The sequence below is a fragment of the Mercenaria mercenaria genome, chromosome 11 (assembly GCF_021730395.1).
Source record: "Mercenaria mercenaria strain notata chromosome 11, MADL_Memer_1, whole genome shotgun sequence".
NCBI classification, from domain to species: domain Eukaryota; kingdom Metazoa; phylum Mollusca; class Bivalvia; order Venerida; family Veneridae; genus Mercenaria; species Mercenaria mercenaria.
In genome coordinates, this window is record NC_069371.1 from 44,027,661 (window position 1) to 44,047,939 (window position 20,279).

At 34.8% G+C, this 20,279-nt stretch overlaps 2 protein-coding genes across 4 annotated transcripts; both read right to left on the reverse strand.

Moving 5' to 3' along the window:
* Positions 1-3,615: 3,615 nt before the first annotated feature.
* Positions 3,616-18,706, reverse strand: LOC128546552 (BTB/POZ domain-containing protein 6-like). 3 transcript variants are annotated; one of them, XM_053517292.1, is made up of 3 exons: positions 18,648-18,706; positions 5,663-5,959; positions 3,616-5,106 (listed from the first exon to the last, which is right to left on the reverse strand). In XM_053517292.1, the coding sequence occupies exons 2-3, from the start codon at positions 5,923-5,925 to the stop codon at positions 4,062-4,064; spliced, it is 1,308 nt and encodes a 435-aa protein (XP_053373267.1). In that variant the 5' UTR covers positions 5,926-5,959; positions 18,648-18,706; the 3' UTR covers positions 3,616-4,061. The 3 variants fall into 3 exon arrangements, with proteins under 3 accessions (XP_053373267.1, XP_053373268.1, XP_053373269.1); XM_053517293.1 differs by lacking the exon at positions 18,648-18,706 and adding an exon at positions 11,972-12,450; XM_053517294.1 differs by lacking the exons at positions 3,616-5,106; positions 5,663-5,959 and adding exons at positions 10,045-12,899; positions 16,013-16,287 and having other exon boundaries at positions 18,648-18,696.
* Positions 11,844-12,455, reverse strand: LOC128546767 (BTB/POZ domain-containing protein 2-like). The gene has a single exon (XM_053518072.1). It carries the CDS (start codon positions 12,453-12,455, stop codon positions 11,844-11,846), a length of 612 nt encoding a protein of 203 aa, XP_053374047.1.
* Positions 18,707-20,279: the final 1,573 nt, after the last annotated feature.

Below are 20,279 nucleotides of genomic sequence, written 5' to 3' on the forward strand. Positions count from 1 at the left end.
GAAATAGAGTAGACCCAACGTTGGACCAACCATAATAGACGAAAAAATGCTGTTGGCCCAATGACGGGCCAACGATAAGTGTAGGATACCAGGTGTTGGCCCAATGGAGGACCAACGATAAGTGTCGGATACCCATCGTTGGGCCAACGGTGTGCCAACCGTTGGGTCAACGTTGCGCCAATTAGCAAAATGGCGTTGGGCCAAAGTTGGCAATCTTCGCTGGGCTAACAGAGTCTGCAGTTGGGCCAACGCCTGTCTGCTATCTTGGTTATATAAAATTAGAGGGAAGTTGGGTTTTTCAAATAATCTTTAAGAAGCCACGCAGTTCAAACATCGCATACATACTCTGAAATCATCTTTTATTTTATCAGATTATCTGCTCGGTGCAATTTTGAAGAAAACTACGTTGATATAAAACTTTTGCTTTGTAAATACTCCACTTAAATATTTCAATATTAATATCTCAAGTTAAAGCTTTGTAATGTTGTGGTCCATAGCAGTTGGGCTTATTTTATATCATGCAGCTAACCGTGAAATTTACGGTCTTGCTTTTCAACACATCTTTGTGAAATCAGTGCCTAAGTTGTATTATGCCGTCACTAGTCTGATTCATCTCGATATCCAAGATGCAAAAATAAAGCATATTCAAAAGCATTTTGTAATTGAAATATATCATAATCATGTTTTCTATTCAGAAAAAAAACAGAAGAAAATGTGAAAATAAATTACTTAACAACCAAAATATCAAAACAAGTAAGCCCTACACGCAAAACGATTCATTTAATTTAAATGTTTTGTTCATAACATAATATTTGTTTCTAGCCCGTGCCCGTCCCAATTTGATTCGGTTCATTATAACTAAAAAAAACAACAAAAAAACCCATCTGAAATGTAACTAAAACATTTCAGCTTCAGAAACGTTTGAATACTGTTATGGACGCGACCAAACCAACAGAAAATACAAAAAGTATAGTCAGTTAACTTAAGTTACGATAGCTATATAGAACTATCATAAATACTGGACCTGCTTGTTTACATGATTTTGTGTGGATATTAATGCATATTTAGGCTGGTTAACAAGAAATCCGGTGATATATCTCCACTAAAATTCTTGTTGGATTCCAACAGCTGCTTTAAAGTCAGGAATACACTGTTTCTTGACTACCGTATGATGATTTAAAGGAAGATAATGCTGTGCGCGCCACCTCGCCGTTGTGCAGTGAAAGACAATCATTTAAATGCTAGTGGCTAGTAGTATTTCATTTATAGCATCTTATGACTTAGTTGTCTATACAAAGCATTGAGATATCTTTATTAATATTTGTGACCATTATTTACAGTAAAAAAGTAAGCTACGAATAGATCGACATTTGTATCTGCATATAAATATAAATTGACAAATGACAAGTACAAAATGTATATATGTAACCAATGCCGAATGGCCAATAACTACTGCCGAGTGATACGTGACCACTATAAAGAATATTAGAGAAAAATTTTATTTGTTAAAAATATTTCTTAAGAAGAATTTGAATATAAAAGTTGTAATCTTATATATAATACAATGTTCATGTGTCGCCATTATAGGGTATGGAGCGGAAGAAGTGATCTACCTTTAGCAGTGATGTGCCTACGACAAATCCACTTGCGATCCTCTTGGAGATGTGCAAAATAGGGTTGCGTTTACAAACGAATTATGATTTAACCATAAATCCAGAGTTGAGTTAAAAAATAATGTTCTGCATCCTCAGTACTGTTTCCGATAATTACAGAAGGAAATAGTCCGTAAATTATTTCTACAAAGATCTGCATTTAGATTACTCCACCTTTTTTAATACGCGCATAATAAACTGCTTAACCTCTTTCTCCATTTTGTAAAGTTGGGAACTGTAGTTAAACATATAAATAATAATACAACATTTGTATAGAATAATTTCCACGGACGGAAAAAAAAATATAACATTTATATTCTTACATTATTTGCAGTCCACAATGCCAGGTTGATGTGATAGTGACCTTACCTTTAGCACTGTTGTTGCAAAGACAAATTGACCGAAGACCCTCTCGGAGATATATGATAATTATTGGTATATTTGTAGAATGCCAGCAGCTTAGCTGTTTCGCTGAATTTAAAAAAAGTTCGTTTGAGGAATGTATTCTAAGCTCTTAATTATGTTTGGTGAATACTTTTTTTCAAATTCTAAGTCTGAGTGAGATTACGGACAATGAGCAAATGGTTTAGTTGTGGTTACGGACAATGAGCAAACGGTGTAGTTGTGGTTGTAAAATGTCACGGCCCCTTTTTGCTGCTTCATGAGAATGAACAGTAGTATCCAGTCAAATAATTGTGAATACTATTTCCGCCTAGTCAATGTTTTCACAAAATGTAATAGAAAGGATACTGTCAGACAGTGGACATGTAGTGTACGATATGTGTGTATTTCTTTTATTTTTAACTCTCCACAGTCACAGCGTGCTTAAAGAGAGCTATTGTAACCTCTCACCGTCCGTCCGCCTGTCTGAGGTACCTTAACATTTTCCGTAAATAACATTTCGTCTAAAATTGAAGTTGATAATACTTGGTATTAACGTTTCTTTGATGATCCTTTTACAGTAAATTAGTTAGTTGGAGAAGTCTGGGTGCCTAGGCATCGGAAATAAACATGGATGCTAGGGACGGGTCTGGTTTTCCTAATATGGAAAACTTTGAAAATCTTTCCTCTAAATATGCAGACCAATGTACAAAGTAATTCGACAGAAATATTTCTTGCTATACGTATTTGAGCTGTGATACTTCGGTGAGCGATATAGGATAATCATGGTCCTCTTGTAATCACATGTATTTCGTTTATTGATAATTTGCGTGTTATGTGCGTTTCGCAGATACATTCCACTTGTACGAAGCATTATGAACGTCTCACGTTCGACTGACGATCAGATATTTGTTCAAATGTTTAAGCCACCGTTGTCCGTTCTGATGACTTACCTACATAATACGTTAAAGGGGAAGGAATGACTTACTACAATAAAATCTACAAGAACATTCTTTGAAGAGTAGGAGGCAACCAGGCAAAATAATAGCAGACTCGGTTTGACTGATTTTATATGAAAGCTATCACTCGACAAAGTTGAAAGAACTTTTAAAATCGGACCACTGTTGAAAATTTATTTATTTATTTTGTTGGGTTTTACGTCGCACCGACACAATTATAGGTCATATGGCGGCTTTCCAGCTTTTTATGGTGGAGGAAGTCCCCAGGTGCCCCTCCGTGCAATATTTCATCACGAGCGGACACATGGGTAGAACCACCGACCTTCCGTAAGCCAGCTGGTTGTCTTCCTCACATGAAGAATTCAACGCCCCGAGTGAGGATCGAACCCACATCGATGAGGGGCAAGATAAGGCTGAAATTTATAAAAGGTGACAGAGTAGGCAGCCATTAAGTGCTTATTGGTTGACAAATACCCTAAAAGGCTTTTAAATTTTAGTATAAGTTTATACACTTTTTTAAGTTATAGATGTAAAGCATTAAGGCGGATGCGGTGTGGTTTCTTTTGCTCTAATTGGAAAAGGTATAGATTGTTTTAGAATAAGAAAACACAGCAAAAACAAAATATCTAAATATAAAATGAATTGCACCTTTTTCTTTTACACTGCCGTGGAAACAAAATGACTGCACTTTTGATCAAACATTATCTTATTTTTAAGTCGGATAAACACAAGAACTACCACGCCTCTATCCTTGTTAAAAGAAACCGAAAATGTTTATAGATTACTGTGATTATCTTACAGTATTTGTGCATAGCATCTAAGCTATATTTGTACTTGGAGCAGCCTTTAAAAGAGGCTGCAAATAAAGGCCATTTTTTTCGCTTTGATAGAAACAAGTTCCGTTTATTTAACCGGCAGAAGATAATGTTTCACCACTCCACTACGATTTAGTCATCACATATTACAGGAATCAATTTTATGAAGTGAGTAAGATGTTATGTTTAATTTTCTAAACATATTGTTTGACAAACGTTGTAATTTTTCTTTGTCAGGGTCTCACAAGATACAATTACACATCAAAAATGAGATACCGAAATTGTCCTTCTGCTACACTTGTGCCGTTAGTGCTCTTTTCACTACTGAAGAACGACACACAAAATGAACCGGAGGAAGCTTTCGCCAGACCGTTTAAGCCTCTATACGTATTAGAACCTTTAAGTTCTGCATAAATTGAATATTCTTTATCCGGTTCTACTATCTGTGGATTATCAAATAAAAATTCCCTGCAGTACTTTGACTCCTGAAACGTTATCTTTATATCACTCTTTGATGATAATATTGAATTGCAACATTGCAATCTGAGTTTTCCTACCAATGTTCCCGCGGCTCTAGGCGAAAACAGACTCACACCTAAAAGTCTAGCCTGATGCGATACACGGAAATTTATAGCATCTGGGGGTCCTAATTGCCCCCATGATAAAGTTGTATTCAAGTCGCATCTCTTTATTGTAATTCTATCATTTGGGATCCAAACATTTCTCTTGGCGCTGCAAAAGAAATTTTTGACATTGTCTGAGCTACCTTCTGCTATACTCTGAAAAACAGACACGTTTTTTTCTGCTGTTAAAATGTGATCTCTAGACACGTGTTTTGAAAACACGTCATTAGACATTGTAGGAAACCTTATCAAATAGATCAAATCACCAAGTTTCGCTCTCAAATCAGCAGGTAAAATTTCCCGTTTGTCACCTTTCTTTTCACACTGCTGAAGTGCCCATCTCTTGCATGCATCGTAAATATTTAACTCGCCTGCTTTCAGCTTATCTGATTGGATGATTTTTTGAAGAACTGCTTTTGATAAAGAAGAAAATCCATCGGATTTTATTACGTCATCCCCATTCTCAAGAACAAACTTAAGACATTTTTCTTCTAGTTCACCTTCATCAAACTTGTGTACATGCTGTAATATGACACAGACGTTGTCGATAGAAAGCTGGGTGTTTAAGTAAGCCTTACATTTCTCTGTAAGCCGGTTGGTTTCATACTTCTTTGCACTGTATAAAAGTGGCATGACGTTGTCTTCATTGACTGTGCAGTCTTCTGTATAAATGAACCTTTAAAACAGAACAAAGATCATAATCTTAATATCAAAATATAATGTATACCCCAAAGTTTCTGTTTACTCGTGCAAAATATCTTTAGCGCAAAAAGTTCAATATATGGTTTCCTTGACCAATAAGGCAACAACATAAACACTTTAAATAGAATGTTGCCTAAGGCCAGAGTTTTCTCCTTTTCTTTTCTTTCTTTTTTCTCAGATTAAAAAAAAAACAATCCACAAGAGGAGGGAAAAATCTATATATGACAGTAAATTTACTGCATTGAGGAAGTCTGGCCTTACAATAAACCATTTTAATATCTTATTATCAACAAAAATGATTGCCTAATTAATATAAAGAAAAGGATGGAAAAGCAACTAGTACCCTGCAACAAAGTGGTGTTGGCTTTGGCAATCTTTTCTATGTGTTTCTTAGAATCGCAGAAAAAATGTCGTATTACAGATAATAAAATTACATGAATACATACTGGCTTTCTGAAAAAAAATCATTTTCCCTCTACTTGAATTACAAAAAAGTTCATTATTTCAGATAGCATATTGTTAAAACATACCTTAATAACTCTCGGAATATCACCGGTTCTATATCTGGAATTTGTATTGCATTGCTAGACTCTGCTAGTGAACCACAGAACATCGCGTAAAATACAGGACTTCTGCTCGCCAGGATAAATTTATGAGCTTTCATTTCTTCTTTCTTGCTACTTCCCGCCAAAAACGTGACGTCACAAAGTATACCATTTTGTAACATGTGCCTGTTTGTTTCTTCAAACGCTCGTTTAGCTTGCCAAGCTGAAGTTATCGTTGGACTTGACATTCTAGATAACTGACAGGTGTAGGTTCAGGGAAATCTAAAAAATTGAAAAAAGTTTCAAGGTGTATCAAATATTAATTGAATTCACCAAATTACACGGCTTAACATCATCAGCTACCAAAGGTTTAGATTTTATGACATTATATATTAGTTATATCAAATATAGCTGGAAAAATATTCAAGTATATCGACGGTGTCAATCCAAATCCGTAACTGAAATTTGTCACAAAATATTTTTCTAATAAATGATATATGCAAAATTTCCCGCTCATTTCTGTCTAAACATTACCCGTCTCTCACTTTCAGGATTTTTACCTCTTACAGAAGGGTGCACATACGGGGTTTTGACTCGGCGTAACCATTTACTGGTTTTATGCAACTTGAAATTTAGTCAGCCATTTTATTTTACCATATTAGATACTATTAACAAAAAACTAGTTCTAAGGACTTTTGTTCCAAGGGACTCGCCATTACTATAACAGAGAAAATCATTACATATTTATCGTCTCCTGAAACGCTACCACTTTGCAGCGGGATCTTTACCTACACTGTCAATATATCAAATTGTAGTAGTTGTTAAATTTCATTTCTATTGGGCTGATAGCTTGTTTGAATGTAAAATACTCGTTGGGAAAAGAACGATTGCCTTCGTTGCCAATAAAAACACGTTTTACATATACATTTGTTATGGGTATCATTGCATCATCATATTATGACAACTATTATTACGCACTGTTTTTGTACTTCCTACGTGTGCATTAGTTTATCGGTCAAACACATTGTTTGACGGGTCTATAATGTCCTGGAAAAACGAGTTTTCTGTATTGCCAGGAGCAAATAGGGCCCTTTAATTCTTTTAAATTGCTTTAAAATGTATATTATAACTATGTACTAAACTACGATGAAACGTTCCACTTCTCATAGAAACAAATAGGGAAGTAATTATGATTACATATTTATCTTGAAAACAAATAGTTATGTAATTATAATAACATATTTATCAGTTGTAATACCGGGGTATCTTTTGTTGGCTTTATAGTCACAACGGCAGAGCTTAAATCATATGGCGACTTTTCCAGCTTTTGACAGTGGAGGAAGACCCGAAGTACCCTTCCGGTGTCGTGAAGCGAGTAGAACCACCAATCTAGCGTAGAGTCAGCGGGATAGCTTCATTATCTGGAGAGATTCTACATTCCTAAAAAGGTTTAGAACCCACATAGATGAGGGGAAAGTGATTCAAAATCAACGACATTAACAACGGAGCACCTAATATATATGAACATATATATATACTAGATATGCATCTATTAACTGTAAGTATTTCTCCCGGGCTGAAATAAGCACCAATTGTAGTTATTGTTTACTTAGTAAGCTCGGTATCGTTTATATAAGTGAAATAATTCTGATCACAACATGCAGAAGCATGAGAATAAGAGAAAATTAAATAAACTTACCGCCTACTTTTGATATTGATTTGTCTATTCAAGTTTCAACAGCCCAAAGTTAATATCTAATTTCGGTTTACTTTATCGACCGACTGACTGTCAATGGCTTTATCAATGAATCATGATTAATCTTTCATAATATTGATATGAATATACAAAAATTATGACCTTTATTGATTTTATTACGTGACAAACGCAGTACATATCTTTTCTATGTGCCATGAAATCAGTGATTCGTTGGTATAAATTTTCAGAGTCTTTAGTCAAAAACAGCTACAGTATTTCTAGATTTGTAGGTTTAAACATTTTTTTGTCCTTTTTCCTTTTTAAGTCTATGTAGAACTTGAGACCCCCGGGACGGGGCCTCTTTTCACCCCGGGGACATAATTTGAACAATTTTGTTAGGGGACCAAAAGGCAATGCTACATACCAAATACCAAAGGCCTAGGTCTTTTGGTTTCAGACAAGACGATTTTTTAAGTTTTTCCCTATATAAGTCTATGTAAACCATGTGTCCCCCAGGGCGGGGCCATATTTGACCCGAAGGAAATAGCTTGAACAAACTTGGTAGAGGACTACTAGATGATGCTACATACCAAATATAAAAGCCCTTTAACCTGTGGTTTTGGACAAGAAGATTTTTAAAAATTTTCCTTTCGGTTGCCATGGCAACCAGAGTTCTTCATGGAATTCAATTCTTTGAATAATTTTTAAAGAAGACCATCCAAGGAACATCACTGTAAAGTTTCATTAAAATTGGCCTGATGGTTTAGGGGAAGATGTTGTTTAAAAGAAAGTGTGGACGGACGGACAGACGGACGATGGACGCCGGACGGTGAGCGATCACAATAGCTCACCTTTAGCCTTTGGCTTAGGTTAGCAAAAAAATAAAAGCAAAAAGCAAATATCAAACAGCAAAAAAACATGTCGCACCGGGATTCCATAGAATACATTTGTCAATGATAAATCATTCCCACGGTATTTCGTATCCATTGAAATTCGAACAACAAACAAGGGTTCATATATCAGTAAGAATTATTATAGAAAACAAGCCGATCATCCGGTGAAATATTAGACATAACTACTGCATTATGGTAGAATTTTCCACTCCAATAGTAAAACACTTAATGATATGTTCTTCAACTGTTCTTTTTAAGTTTAAATAAACAACTTCAACAATAGTTAAATAATCATAAAAGAAATAAGTTCTAATCTAAATGCATACAGTTATATATAGCTTTTCACCACCCACAATAGTTTAATTTAGACCCGACATAGATATAGTTTTTAATGTTACTAAACTACAAGCATATCAAAACTCGAGAATAAATTAAATAAAATATCTTATTTAAATATCAAAATGTATGGAAAGACTGACCAGTTTTATATATTCTACTATTTTTCTATATCATTTACCATAGCCTTCCGTCAGCCTTTCGTCTCACAGATTAGCACTGACCGTGCGTTATGATCCAATCGGAACAAGAGCTATATATTTGTGTTACTGGGATTTGAACAAAGACTCTGTGGTAGCACCATATAGCGCTGAAATATGAGTGAAACTACCCATGCTCTACTGCTCACTCCCCATTAAAACTATTTGTGCATAGAACAGTTACTTCAAAGCCGGTACTCCAGCAACCGTTATTTGCACGATCAGTTTTGTGGGTGTGGGGTGGGTTGATGTCACTGCATTGTTAGTACCATAAGAGTGGCTCCAATGATAGCCGAAATATAACAAAATAATATCATTATTGTCTTCTTGATAACACAACCGGTTTCCTAAAAGAATTTACTTTTCTCATTAATTCTCATTTAAGCAGGAGCCGTAATTTTGTGTAGTTTTGCTTCGTACTTCTGAATTTGAGGAGTCTTGACAAACTTATACGACAGACAGACAGCACAAAGTCAATTTATATATATCTGCATATAGAAAGACATACTTTTGTCGTTCAAACACAAAACCAGTGCTCAAACATTTGACTACTTACTTGTTCTACGAGATTTGCATTTTATCCTTTAACATTCTATTTCTTTAACATTCCACCCTTGTTTTATAAATACTCTTAAGGGTTTAGACGATAATTGTGAAAAATCTAAATCATCCTGCAATTATCGTGCGTTTTCAAACTGAATGTTGGCGTCGTAGGTTTGTTTTGTTGGTTTCTGAAGTATTTCAGCTTTGTCAGTTAAAGGGAAATGCGACGTTGCTCGAATTCTCATTCTGTCAGCTACCAAGTGTACTTATCCTGAAATCATTTCAGGCAGTGAAGGAATTTTCAAATTTGGCTTAAAATGAGAAAGTTATGAACGTTTTCATTTTTATCATAATGTCATCCATAGCGTTTCCATGGTTTCCATGGCAACGGTAATAACAACAATGGCGGAATGAATCTATTTTTAAATATTTAACCGAACTGTTTCTTTTAAGTTTAGTAAAAAGTATTCACCAGAACGAAAGTAAAGCGCCTTTGAACGTGTTTATAATGAAAAGGGCGCTATATAAATCTGGTATAATAATAATAATAATAATAATAATGATAAACAAATTGCCATGATTTTTTTTGTTGTTGTTGTTTTTTTCATTTTAAACTCAGGAAACTATAAAAACTAATCATAGTAGTTAAGCAATACCTAAACAACATAATAAACAATAAAATAGCTGCCTCTATGCTAGCCGTTTCTAAACCTTTTCTAAAGTGACCCGCTTGGTAAAATTCGTACAATATGTTAAATGGCTGAACGGTGGTTTTCATATATTATCAACTCTTGATTGAGTTCTGTTCAATACTTTAGTGATCCTGGATTCGATTATGATATTGGACCTTTTACCTTTCCATAGTAACAACATTTATTGCACAGTCAACGCTATAAGCTATCGTACGATCAAGGTTTGACTGCCATGAACACAAACCTGGCCGATCGGGAAACAAATGAAAAGTTTCATAGTAGGCATTTTCCAGTTCATGAGTAGGGCGAGGTTTTGTATGGACGCCGTCATCTTGTTATGAACCTCGAGTCATATGGCGATTCTCCAGCTTTGATTATTTCATCACGAGTGGGCACCTAGGTAGAACCACCGGCCTTCCATAAGCCAGCTGGATGGCTTCCTCACATTAAGAATTCTACGCCCCGAATGAGGCTCGAACCCACATCGACATGTGATTTGAAGCTAGCGACCTCAACCACTCGGCCCTTGTATCAGGTCATTTTGAAATGTAAGTATATATATATATGGGAGAAACCTCAAAATCTTGATTTTTTACTTCATTTTACAATTTAAAAAAAAAAAAAATATGTCTAAATATATATTAACCTTCTTTATAAACAATGCCATTTGAGACAGTTTTACATAGAATATACATAAATCATCGGAGTGAGTAAAACAAGATAAGACAGACATTAGTTTTGAAATTCATGACTCAATTCAAAGTGATGATTAACAAAGTATATGCTGTGGAATCATTTAATTTCGAGGGTGTTTGGTCAAAGCGGGTATTTCATGGGGATACAAATTCGTGGATTTCAACTTTTATAGAACATTAAGTAATTTACCGCACATGAGACTACGCGTAGATTATTCTCAAACCACTTCACTATAAAAAGATAGTGCAAAAAAGGAGGGATGAAATGCTACTAAAATCGCCTTTTTAAGAGTTTTTGCACACCCGCGAAATCTTACTAGAGTCACAGTTGAATACTGCTGCTTGGTTTAGGCGTGGATATTCTCAAACAGTCGGTTTCGTTTAGAAAACAAAAAACGTGAAGTTATTATTACATGACATATTTAGACTTGATGCTACTCATCCTCGTTGAAATTTTTTGTGGACGACCGGTCTCCTTTTCGTCAGGTAACATGATTTTTTTCTGTTTTCACCTGTTAGAACACTGTGGAATTGAATCAAAGAAAGTTTGTCTCACTAGCCAAATAAAGCTAGGGCGAATTCAGTATCAGAGAAAATGTAGTTAATGTTTGAGTGTAATTGACTATTATTTCACATGTTATGTCATTACAAAAGGTTATGAGCTAGGTTTTTATAAGACACATCTGTTTAAAGATTTCGCATTCGAACGGAAAACAAAGAAAAAAGAAACTTCTAAGATAGTTAATGCTTAATTTCTTAAGATGGCTTTGAAACTTAGTTACTGATAGGTAATTTGTTATGAAAACACATGAAAATAAATTTATATGCTATTTTTTCCATTTTAAGCTGAAGCGCTTGGTAAGGGGGTAGTGGAGGTAAACTGCCTAAATTATAAAGCTTTATATAAATAGGCGTTCAGTACGAATTCCTCCTATAGGAATTTTTTATTTCCGAGGCAACACGTGTTCGATTCCCGACACAGAAATTTATTTATTGATTTAACTTTTTTTTTAAAGTCTATAAACAAAAACCCATGACCTAATGTTGATAATATGACCAAATAAGATCATTTTAGCCGAAACCTGGAGTCCAGTCCGTTTAATTTGAGTTTTCAGGCAGTAGTAAATACTTCTAGAATTAGAGAATGAATTTGACCACTTTTTACGGAAGTGCCATTTGTACTTGCAGCACAATGGAAGATAGTCACATCAAATGCACCAGAGGAAATCTTCTGTTTACCTTTTTTGCCGCTATATGTTTGTGCGCCTTTCAGCAAAGTATGTATTGTATATTCCACCCCTGGTTTAACTGTGTATGGTTGATCAAACAGCACATCCTCGACGTACTTCGACTGCTGATAGTTTATCCTAAGATCACTTTTAGATGCTAAAGTAGTAACTCCAATTTTTAAACTAACTTCTCCCTCTACCGTTCCCGTCGAACGCGGCGCAAACAGACTCACGCCTAAAAGCCTAGACTTACTGGACACTTTAAAGTTCATTGCATCTGGAGAGCCACCATAATTCCAACCATAGATGTAGTTTAAATCTGATCTTGACAATTTTAAGTGTTGTGTCCGTACTCGTTTACGATTAGTATTACGAAACCGATGCAATAGCATTTTGGTGTCGACACCTGCTAAGCTTTGAAAAACACTGACCTTTTCTTCTGGTGTTAAAAGGTCTTCTATGGCTACACGTTTTGCAAAAGTTTCAGACGACATTGTAGGGAATCTTATATAATATATACTATTTCTCCTAGTTCCTGTCTAAGCTCAGTTCCGGGATATTTCTGTTTCTTACATTTTTGTTTCTGCTGTTCAACGGCCCATCTCTTGCATGCATCGTAAATACTTAATTCGTCCGCATTGAGATTATCCGATTCGATAATTTTCTGAAGTACTTCTTTTGGTAGAGAAGCAAATCCATCGGATTTTAGTACGTTTTCTCCATCTTCAAAAATGAATTCAAGACACTTTTGTCCTAGTTCAGTTTCATCGAACTTGTGTACATGCTGTAATATGACACAGACGTTGTCGATAGAAAGCTGGGTATTTAAATAATCTTTACATTTCTCTGTAAGCCGGCTGTTTTCATACTTCTTCGCACTGTATAAAAGAGGCATGACGTTGTCTTCGTTGATTGTGCAATCTTCTGTATAAATGAACCTTTAAAATAGAACAAATTTTCCAAATTTAATTACTTCTAATCTAAGTGTTCAAGAAGAGGCATCAGAAAAACAGTAATGCACATAAAATTATAGCAACCGTTGTAGTTGTCAAAATAGATGATAACATGTGAAATTTCAATTGAGTGTGTGTGTTCGGGGAAATTTCAATTGAGAACAAGAGACCACAGAGTGAGCTTGGCGCCCACCATTGAGCCATTTTTGAATTTTCCAAATTTTAAGACTAGCTCAAGGTCAAAATCAAGGCCAAAGTTCATTTCAGTACACAAAACTTAGCATGTGGTCCATGCATGTGGTCTAAATTTGAAAGCTGTAGCTTGAGAAATGTGAAGTAGGTCACTAGATCAAAATCAAGGTCAACTCATGTCAAGGTTCATCTAGCCACTCAAAACTATACATATGGTCCACATTTGAATGTTTTAGGTTATGGACAAGAAGATTTTTATTTAAAGTTTTTCCCTGTATAAGTCTATATAAACCATGTGAACTATTGGGACTAATCGGAACCTAAATGGTATTTGGTAGATTAATCAGAATACCTTGATAAAGGTGTTCTTAACAAACACATTATTATAAAACCGAACAATCACTTTGCCAAAATAATTTCTACTATCTTACAATCACATGGAAGCTCGCTTTTATAATACTTTGTTTAATGATCATGATTATGAAATAAAGGTTTTATAAATAGTTTTTTTTTGTGTAATCAAATTTGAAACCGCCGGATTTCGATCTTGCATTAATCGAACAACGTTTCGCACTGTATGTCGAACAAGTTCGAAAATCAACGTCAAATTTCAATCTGAATATCGAGCAGGTATTGAATTAAGAGCCAGTTTAAAGATCGCAATTTATTTATTTTTAAAATGCCGACTGACTAGAAATTCATGCTAGCTCAAAATATTTAGTTTAGTTTATGCTTATCTGTTTTAGCTCGATTGTGATGAAAGCTTCAAGCTTATTGTAACCACTATCGATTCCGCTTCCTGAAAAAGCCAGTACTGGTGTCACATGAAAAGTCATGGTCGTGACCCTAGTGGGGCTCGAACCCACGACCCCTGGGTTGAGCGGCCGACGCAGTATCCACTAGACCACCGCACCCATCAAAATATTTGAATTTCAATTTCCCTGCTGGCTCTTTTTTCAAATCTGCTTTGAAATTCGATGATTTCGTTTGATTTTAATTTCGATTTCCGAGTTTGTGCGAAATTCAATGTAAGTGAAATTCAATGTCATCCTTTCAAAAATTTGAATTTCGACCTTCTAATTCTAACTTGTCCAAAAAATATGCCGCCTCAAATTTCAACGTTTTGAAACTTTTAAGTCTTTTTTTCTTTTTAAACGCTCGAAATTTAATTCAAGCTCGAAATCAGTTTCTTAAAGTATCCATTTTCGACAGAATCGGTGTTCAATGCTTGCTTGAATAAAACACTGAACATTTCAGTTTCGAGCTCCGAGCAAGATCCAAATTAGATGCAAACACGAAATTCTTCTATTTGAAATTTTGAATTTCGATCCTCAAGCTGTTTAAAATTGACTATTGGCTGTAAACAAAATCATATTATGGAGCGTCGACTAATTTATAAATCCGCACATGTGTGCAGTTAAGCGGGTGAGAAGAAATCAGTCTTTACTCTTTACCGTTAAGGAGCTTAATTTCCGTAAGAGAATTGACGGAAATATACGAGAATGATCGAGTATTTTCGATAACGAAAAAAACCTATACTCATCTGCAAAATACTTAAAAAAGACCATTTTCTTCTTCACCTAGAAAACTAAAGTTAATATGAAACAAAAGCTAAATGAACATAGATTACTATGCCGTTTGCAATGGTCTTCAAGGGCTAATAAGAATCTATTTATTCTTTGTTAAACAGAAGAAATTTCAGCAAATTATCCATACTTAACTATGTATCTAATTGTAGATAGACAGACATAAAGTATACGCAAAAAAGACCATTTTCTTTTAAATTCATTTTAAAAATAAAATATTCATAAGAAAAACAATACATTGAATATTATCACATCGTTTGCAAAGCTAAAATACCTATAATACTTTTTCCATACATTTAAATGAAGTAAAGGGCTCCTCTTTGCGCTATATAAAATATTTTCACTCGTGCGGAAAATCGACAAAATATCAAAGCCCTAGGCTCTGCGGTTTTCAACAAGAAGATGTTCAAAGTTTTTCCCTATATGAACCATGTGACCACCGGGGCGGGGCCATATTTGACCCAGGGAAATAATCTGAACAATCTTGGTAGGGGACCACTGTAAATGATGCTACATACCAAATATCAAAGCCCTAGGCCCTGTGGTTTTGGACAAGAAGGTTTTCAAAAAATTTCCCTATGTAATTCTATGTAAATTATAAAAATAAACAAAGGGCCATAACTCACTTAAAAATCGCTGAAGCAGTCTGATTTTCAGGGGGACACAACTAGGTTACCAATACATCATTCTGACAACGTTTAGTCAAAATCCTCCCGATAGTTTCTGAGGAGATGCGATAACGAGAAATTGTTAACGGACGGAAGGACGGACGGCCGGAAGGACGACGGACCACGGACGCAGAGTGATTTGAATATCACACCATCTGTTGATGGTGGGCTAAAAAGACATAAAATAATATTTACTGGCTTTCAGAAAAAAACTCAAATTGAATTATAAAAATTCTATTAAGGGAGATAACATAGTGCAAAATTTGTTCAAACATACTGTAATAATGTTCGAAATATCCCGTGTTCTATATCTGAAACTTGTATGGTATTACTGGACTCTGCGAATGAACCACAGAACATAGTATAGAACACGGGACTTCTGCTCACCAGGATAAACTTGTGAGCTTTCACTTCTTCTTTCTTTTCATTCCCGACTAAATTTTAAAATGCTGTACATTAATGTACATAAAATAGTTACCGTTGTCATTTTCAAAATAGATGATAACATGTGAAATTTCAATTCAGAGAAATAGATGAAAATAACATTTACTGGCTTTCAGTAAAAAAAAAATACTCTTGAAAGTTTACTCAAATTAAATTATAACAATTCTGTTAATGGAGATGATATAGTGCAAAATTTGTTCAAACATACCGTAGTAACGCTCGGAATATCTCGGGTTCTATATCTGGAACTTGTATGGTATTACTTGACTCTGCAAGTGAGCCACAGAACATAGCATAGAATACAGGACTTCTGCTCGCCAGGATAAATTTGTGAGCTTTCACTTCTTCTTTTATGTCATTCCCCACCAAGAAAGTGACGTCACAAAGTCTGCCATCTTGCAACATGTGCCAGTTTGTCTGTTCAAATGATCTTTCCATTTGCCAAGCTGTAGGACTTACCATTTTAAATTATCCACAGAAAATCTACAAAATTGCAAACTATGCCAACGTTCTGTCAAATATATATTGGATTTACCAAAGCTTCTACACCACAGGGCCCGGTATCATGCTTTTGGGTTGACCGATATTTACTATATTACAATACTTGTAGTATTTAGATGCCATTTTCTCCAAAACAATTAATACCGTCCCTCTTTTACACAATTTATCAGACTTGAGTATGTATTACGAATCAGTCTATAATGCCTGTCACTCTTAAGAGTCTATCAGCTGATGAAAACAAACCCTCCGGCGAAAATTAGAAAAAAGTTATTTTTGTAGACTTTAACTTTACGTGCACATTAGACAAGCATATGTTTTTACATCTACCTATTTTTCAAGCGATAAACACAATATAAGAATGTTGTATATTGACTGGTGAAAAAAACAAAGACCTGGACTCTGTTAGAAAAAGGGCTTACTTGATTGTCTGGTAATGTATACATATAAATAATACATGGGTATGATGTTTATCATATACCTATCTACATTTTGAAATGTTTGTGAAAAAAATGTAATAAGCAAAAACATTAAATATGGGATATTTCGAATCATCGGGCCATACATTTTTCCTGCTCTGTTCTGCAGCAAATAATTGTTTATTTATACCCTGTGCGTCACCTTGAATATTCACCAGTGTTACCCGTTCAAAATCACAGACACTTGGGGTCTGGAACACCCAACCCTCCAGCCCAAACCACTACGCACCTGTATATATTTTTTATCATCATCATTGTATATCCAGACACAGACTATATTAAACTTATTTGAACTAATTTGAAAATATATATAATCTCCCACTAGCTTAAAAATACACAAGATATAAATGTTCGCCAGAAATATCTCGCACACCCACCTTGAAAAATCATCTCATGTTTACTATTTTTGCAACTTTCCCATAGAATTTTGATGTTCTTCAGTACAGTACATATTTTTCTGCAAGATGATATTCACGATAGTACTGGATTTTCAGTGCTGTCAACAGAATACGCGAGGAATTCTGCAATTGTCAAAAAATTCGCTCGATTTACAAAATCTTTCGACTACGTCAGCTATGGCTGCCGGCTTCGTATGGTAAATATTTTTCGCGCAGTGAAAACTGGTACCAGCTGGTTCCCACATTCATTACGCGATGTGTATTTATCGTACGAAGCCGGAAGCCACAGCTTACGTAGTCGAAAGATTTTGTAAATGGAACAAAAATTTTCACAGTTGTAATATTTCTCGCGTATTTTGTTGACAGCAGTGAAGATAAAGTATTATCATGAACATCATCGTGAAGAAAAATATGTATTGTATTAAAGAACACCAAAATTCTATGGGAAAGTTGCATAAATAGTAAACATGGGACAACTTTTCAAGGTGGATGTGCGAGATATTTCTGGCGAACATTTATATCTTGTGTATTTTTAAGCTAGTGGGAGATTATATATATTTTCAAATTAGTTCAAATAAGTTTAACATTGCTTGTGTGTTTATAGTCTGTGCCTGGATATACAATGATGATGATAAAAATATATACAGGTGCGTAGTAGTTTGGGCTGGAGGGGTCGGGGGTTCCAGACCCCAAGTGTCTGTGTTCAAAATGTCTTGCACCCATGTCAGTTGATCGAGATTATATTACATGTATGCTACTATGTGTGACACTGAATTAAGGTTAACTGTTACAGCGTTCATTACAAACGTATCATTTTGTGTTATTTGCATGGTCACAAAGTTTACATCATTTCTAAGTCAATTTCACTAAACCAGAGTCAGTAGGTAGACGTGACAGCAATAGTGATTCCGGAAATGACAGGAAATAGCCGAGTTTATAGAGGCCGTGTTAGCTCTAGATGCAGTACTGATTTTATTGGTGGTCTCGGCGATATATGACCATTTTGTGTCGATTCACCGTAAAACCCAACTCACTCACTCACTTATTGGTGGTAGTTATTACCTAACCCTAACTGTAGTCAGTGTATTGTATGCTACAGTTTACTACGTATATAGTCATATTTGATACAACATATATGAGTAACGTGGAGGTCTGGAAAATTTAAATAAGTGAACTATGCGATATTTCGTGAATCAGACGATGTACTTTTATTGGCAATTTAAAGGTCTACTCATGAATCTATAAAAACGAATTGTACATGTTGAAGCATTAGTCCCATTTCCATTTTCTGAAAACTGGTTTGGAATAGGGCCTACCCGAGAACTTTACAGTTAATGTTTACATATTTACAATAATAAAACGCATATTTATAGATGTTCAAGTTTATGGAGTAAAATCCCCAAGATCCACAAACCTTTATCTAAGTAATCATTTATGATCAGAATAGGAGAAAATAAATTAAGCTTACCTTTAAAAGCCTACTTTCGATATTAATATTTGTCTATACTCAACGCAATCTGATCACCTCGGCCTTTATGCTACGCATTTACCGGAGTATACGGAAATGCTCGATGTTGCACGATTGATACTCAACGTTAACAATTAACTTCCGGTTAACGCTATGGAGGGCATACTACAAAATATGGAGTGGAGTCTTTCAGTGATTTTGGAGTGACCTTGGAGTCTATCTTTAGTTGTTCATCCAAAATTTAAAAAGTTTTTAGATTAAAAGCAATAGTATTATTAGTGAAATCACATATTACGAAGTAATAATAATTAATGGCTGTTGCAAACAGTAAGAAGAATGATGATTGCTGGGATAATGAATCAAGTTTAAAGGTCCATTACTAAAACCCGAACGAGTATTATATGAAAACCAGAGTTTGTAGCTGAGACTTCCTATTTACTGAAAATATGGACCACTGCATCGGTTCTGACCAAATAGTCATGAATATGTTTAAGAATAACTAACAAATAAACAAAAAATGTTGCCTATGTCAAACCGAAAGTATGCTTTCCGACTGCTTACGAACCCGTCTGCATCTTCGGACTTTTTCGGAAGAATCCTCCGAAACGAGGCTATAATTTATTAATAGATGCAAAATATATCATATGCCAAAACGATAACGTGATCTTTACAAACTTAGCACATGGAATTCAACAATTTTGTAACTCACAAAACTTCATGAAAATCATTCTTATAATACAGGTAATATACAGCTATACTACAAGTTTTCATAAGGACAATTCAGGCCCTTCCCGAATAAAAGTGTTTTTACAACTTCGTCTGTAAACTTTTTCAGTTAATCTCTTTTCAGTATAATTTTAAGAATGTAAATGAGTAACTGTCTTACACTGCAGAAACAAAGTATGATTGAAATTTACCTAAATACACTTATTTATGTACACATGGCTACATTAATTTAATAAGATTTTTAGACATTAAACACATTGTCTTGGCCTTATATATGTCACTGTCAATTTTAAATTTAAATTCTGTACATCTCATATTTTTCGTGCAAGTCGTGCATAATTACCATCATGGAAACACAGTTATTTTGTTGCGCGTCTTAAATGGATATTCGTTTGAAACAATTTTAAATCACGTGATCCCGAAGAATTTCCGACCGATTACGGAAAAGCGATAAACACGAAAGTAGGACAAAATGCCCCCCCCATGTCAGTCTAAGAAAATACAGAAACAATCATTTGTTTCTCTGTACATGTGTTGATTTCAAGGGAATATTGCACGGCTATCGTAATGTTTAGTACTATATTTCAAAATGTGTAGTCTTTTTTAAAGATTTATGTCTATTCATTTGCCTTTATTTTGCACCTTTAATGTAATGCGAGACTATTAATTATACTAATAATTATTGAGATGTTGATGATATTGTTTATTATGGCTTGCTGTTTGTGCCTTTCAGGATCAGCAACTACGTCATCGTCATCATTGTCGTCATTATTGTTATACTGGAAATCAATTTATCATCATTCATATACAAAATCATTGAAAATTCTAAGCAACAGAATCATTTAAATTTTCTATCAGTATCATTATCTTTAACAAAAATACAAACATCTCTATCACCATAGTCAT

Bases quoted from the DNA above. Each gene is read 5' to 3' on its own strand.
- LOC128546552 (XM_053517292.1), bottom strand. From the start codon at position 5,925: ATGTCAAGTCCAACGATAACTTCAGCTTGGCAAGCTAAACGAGCGTTT. The intron at 5,107-5,662 runs GTATGTTTTAAC...TCTGTTTTAAAG, and splicing joins ATATTCCGAGAGTTATTAAG to GTTCATTTATACAGAAGACT.
- LOC128546767 (XM_053518072.1), bottom strand. From the start codon at position 12,455: ATGTCGTCTGAAACTTTTGCAAAACGTGTAGCCATAGAAGACCTTTTA.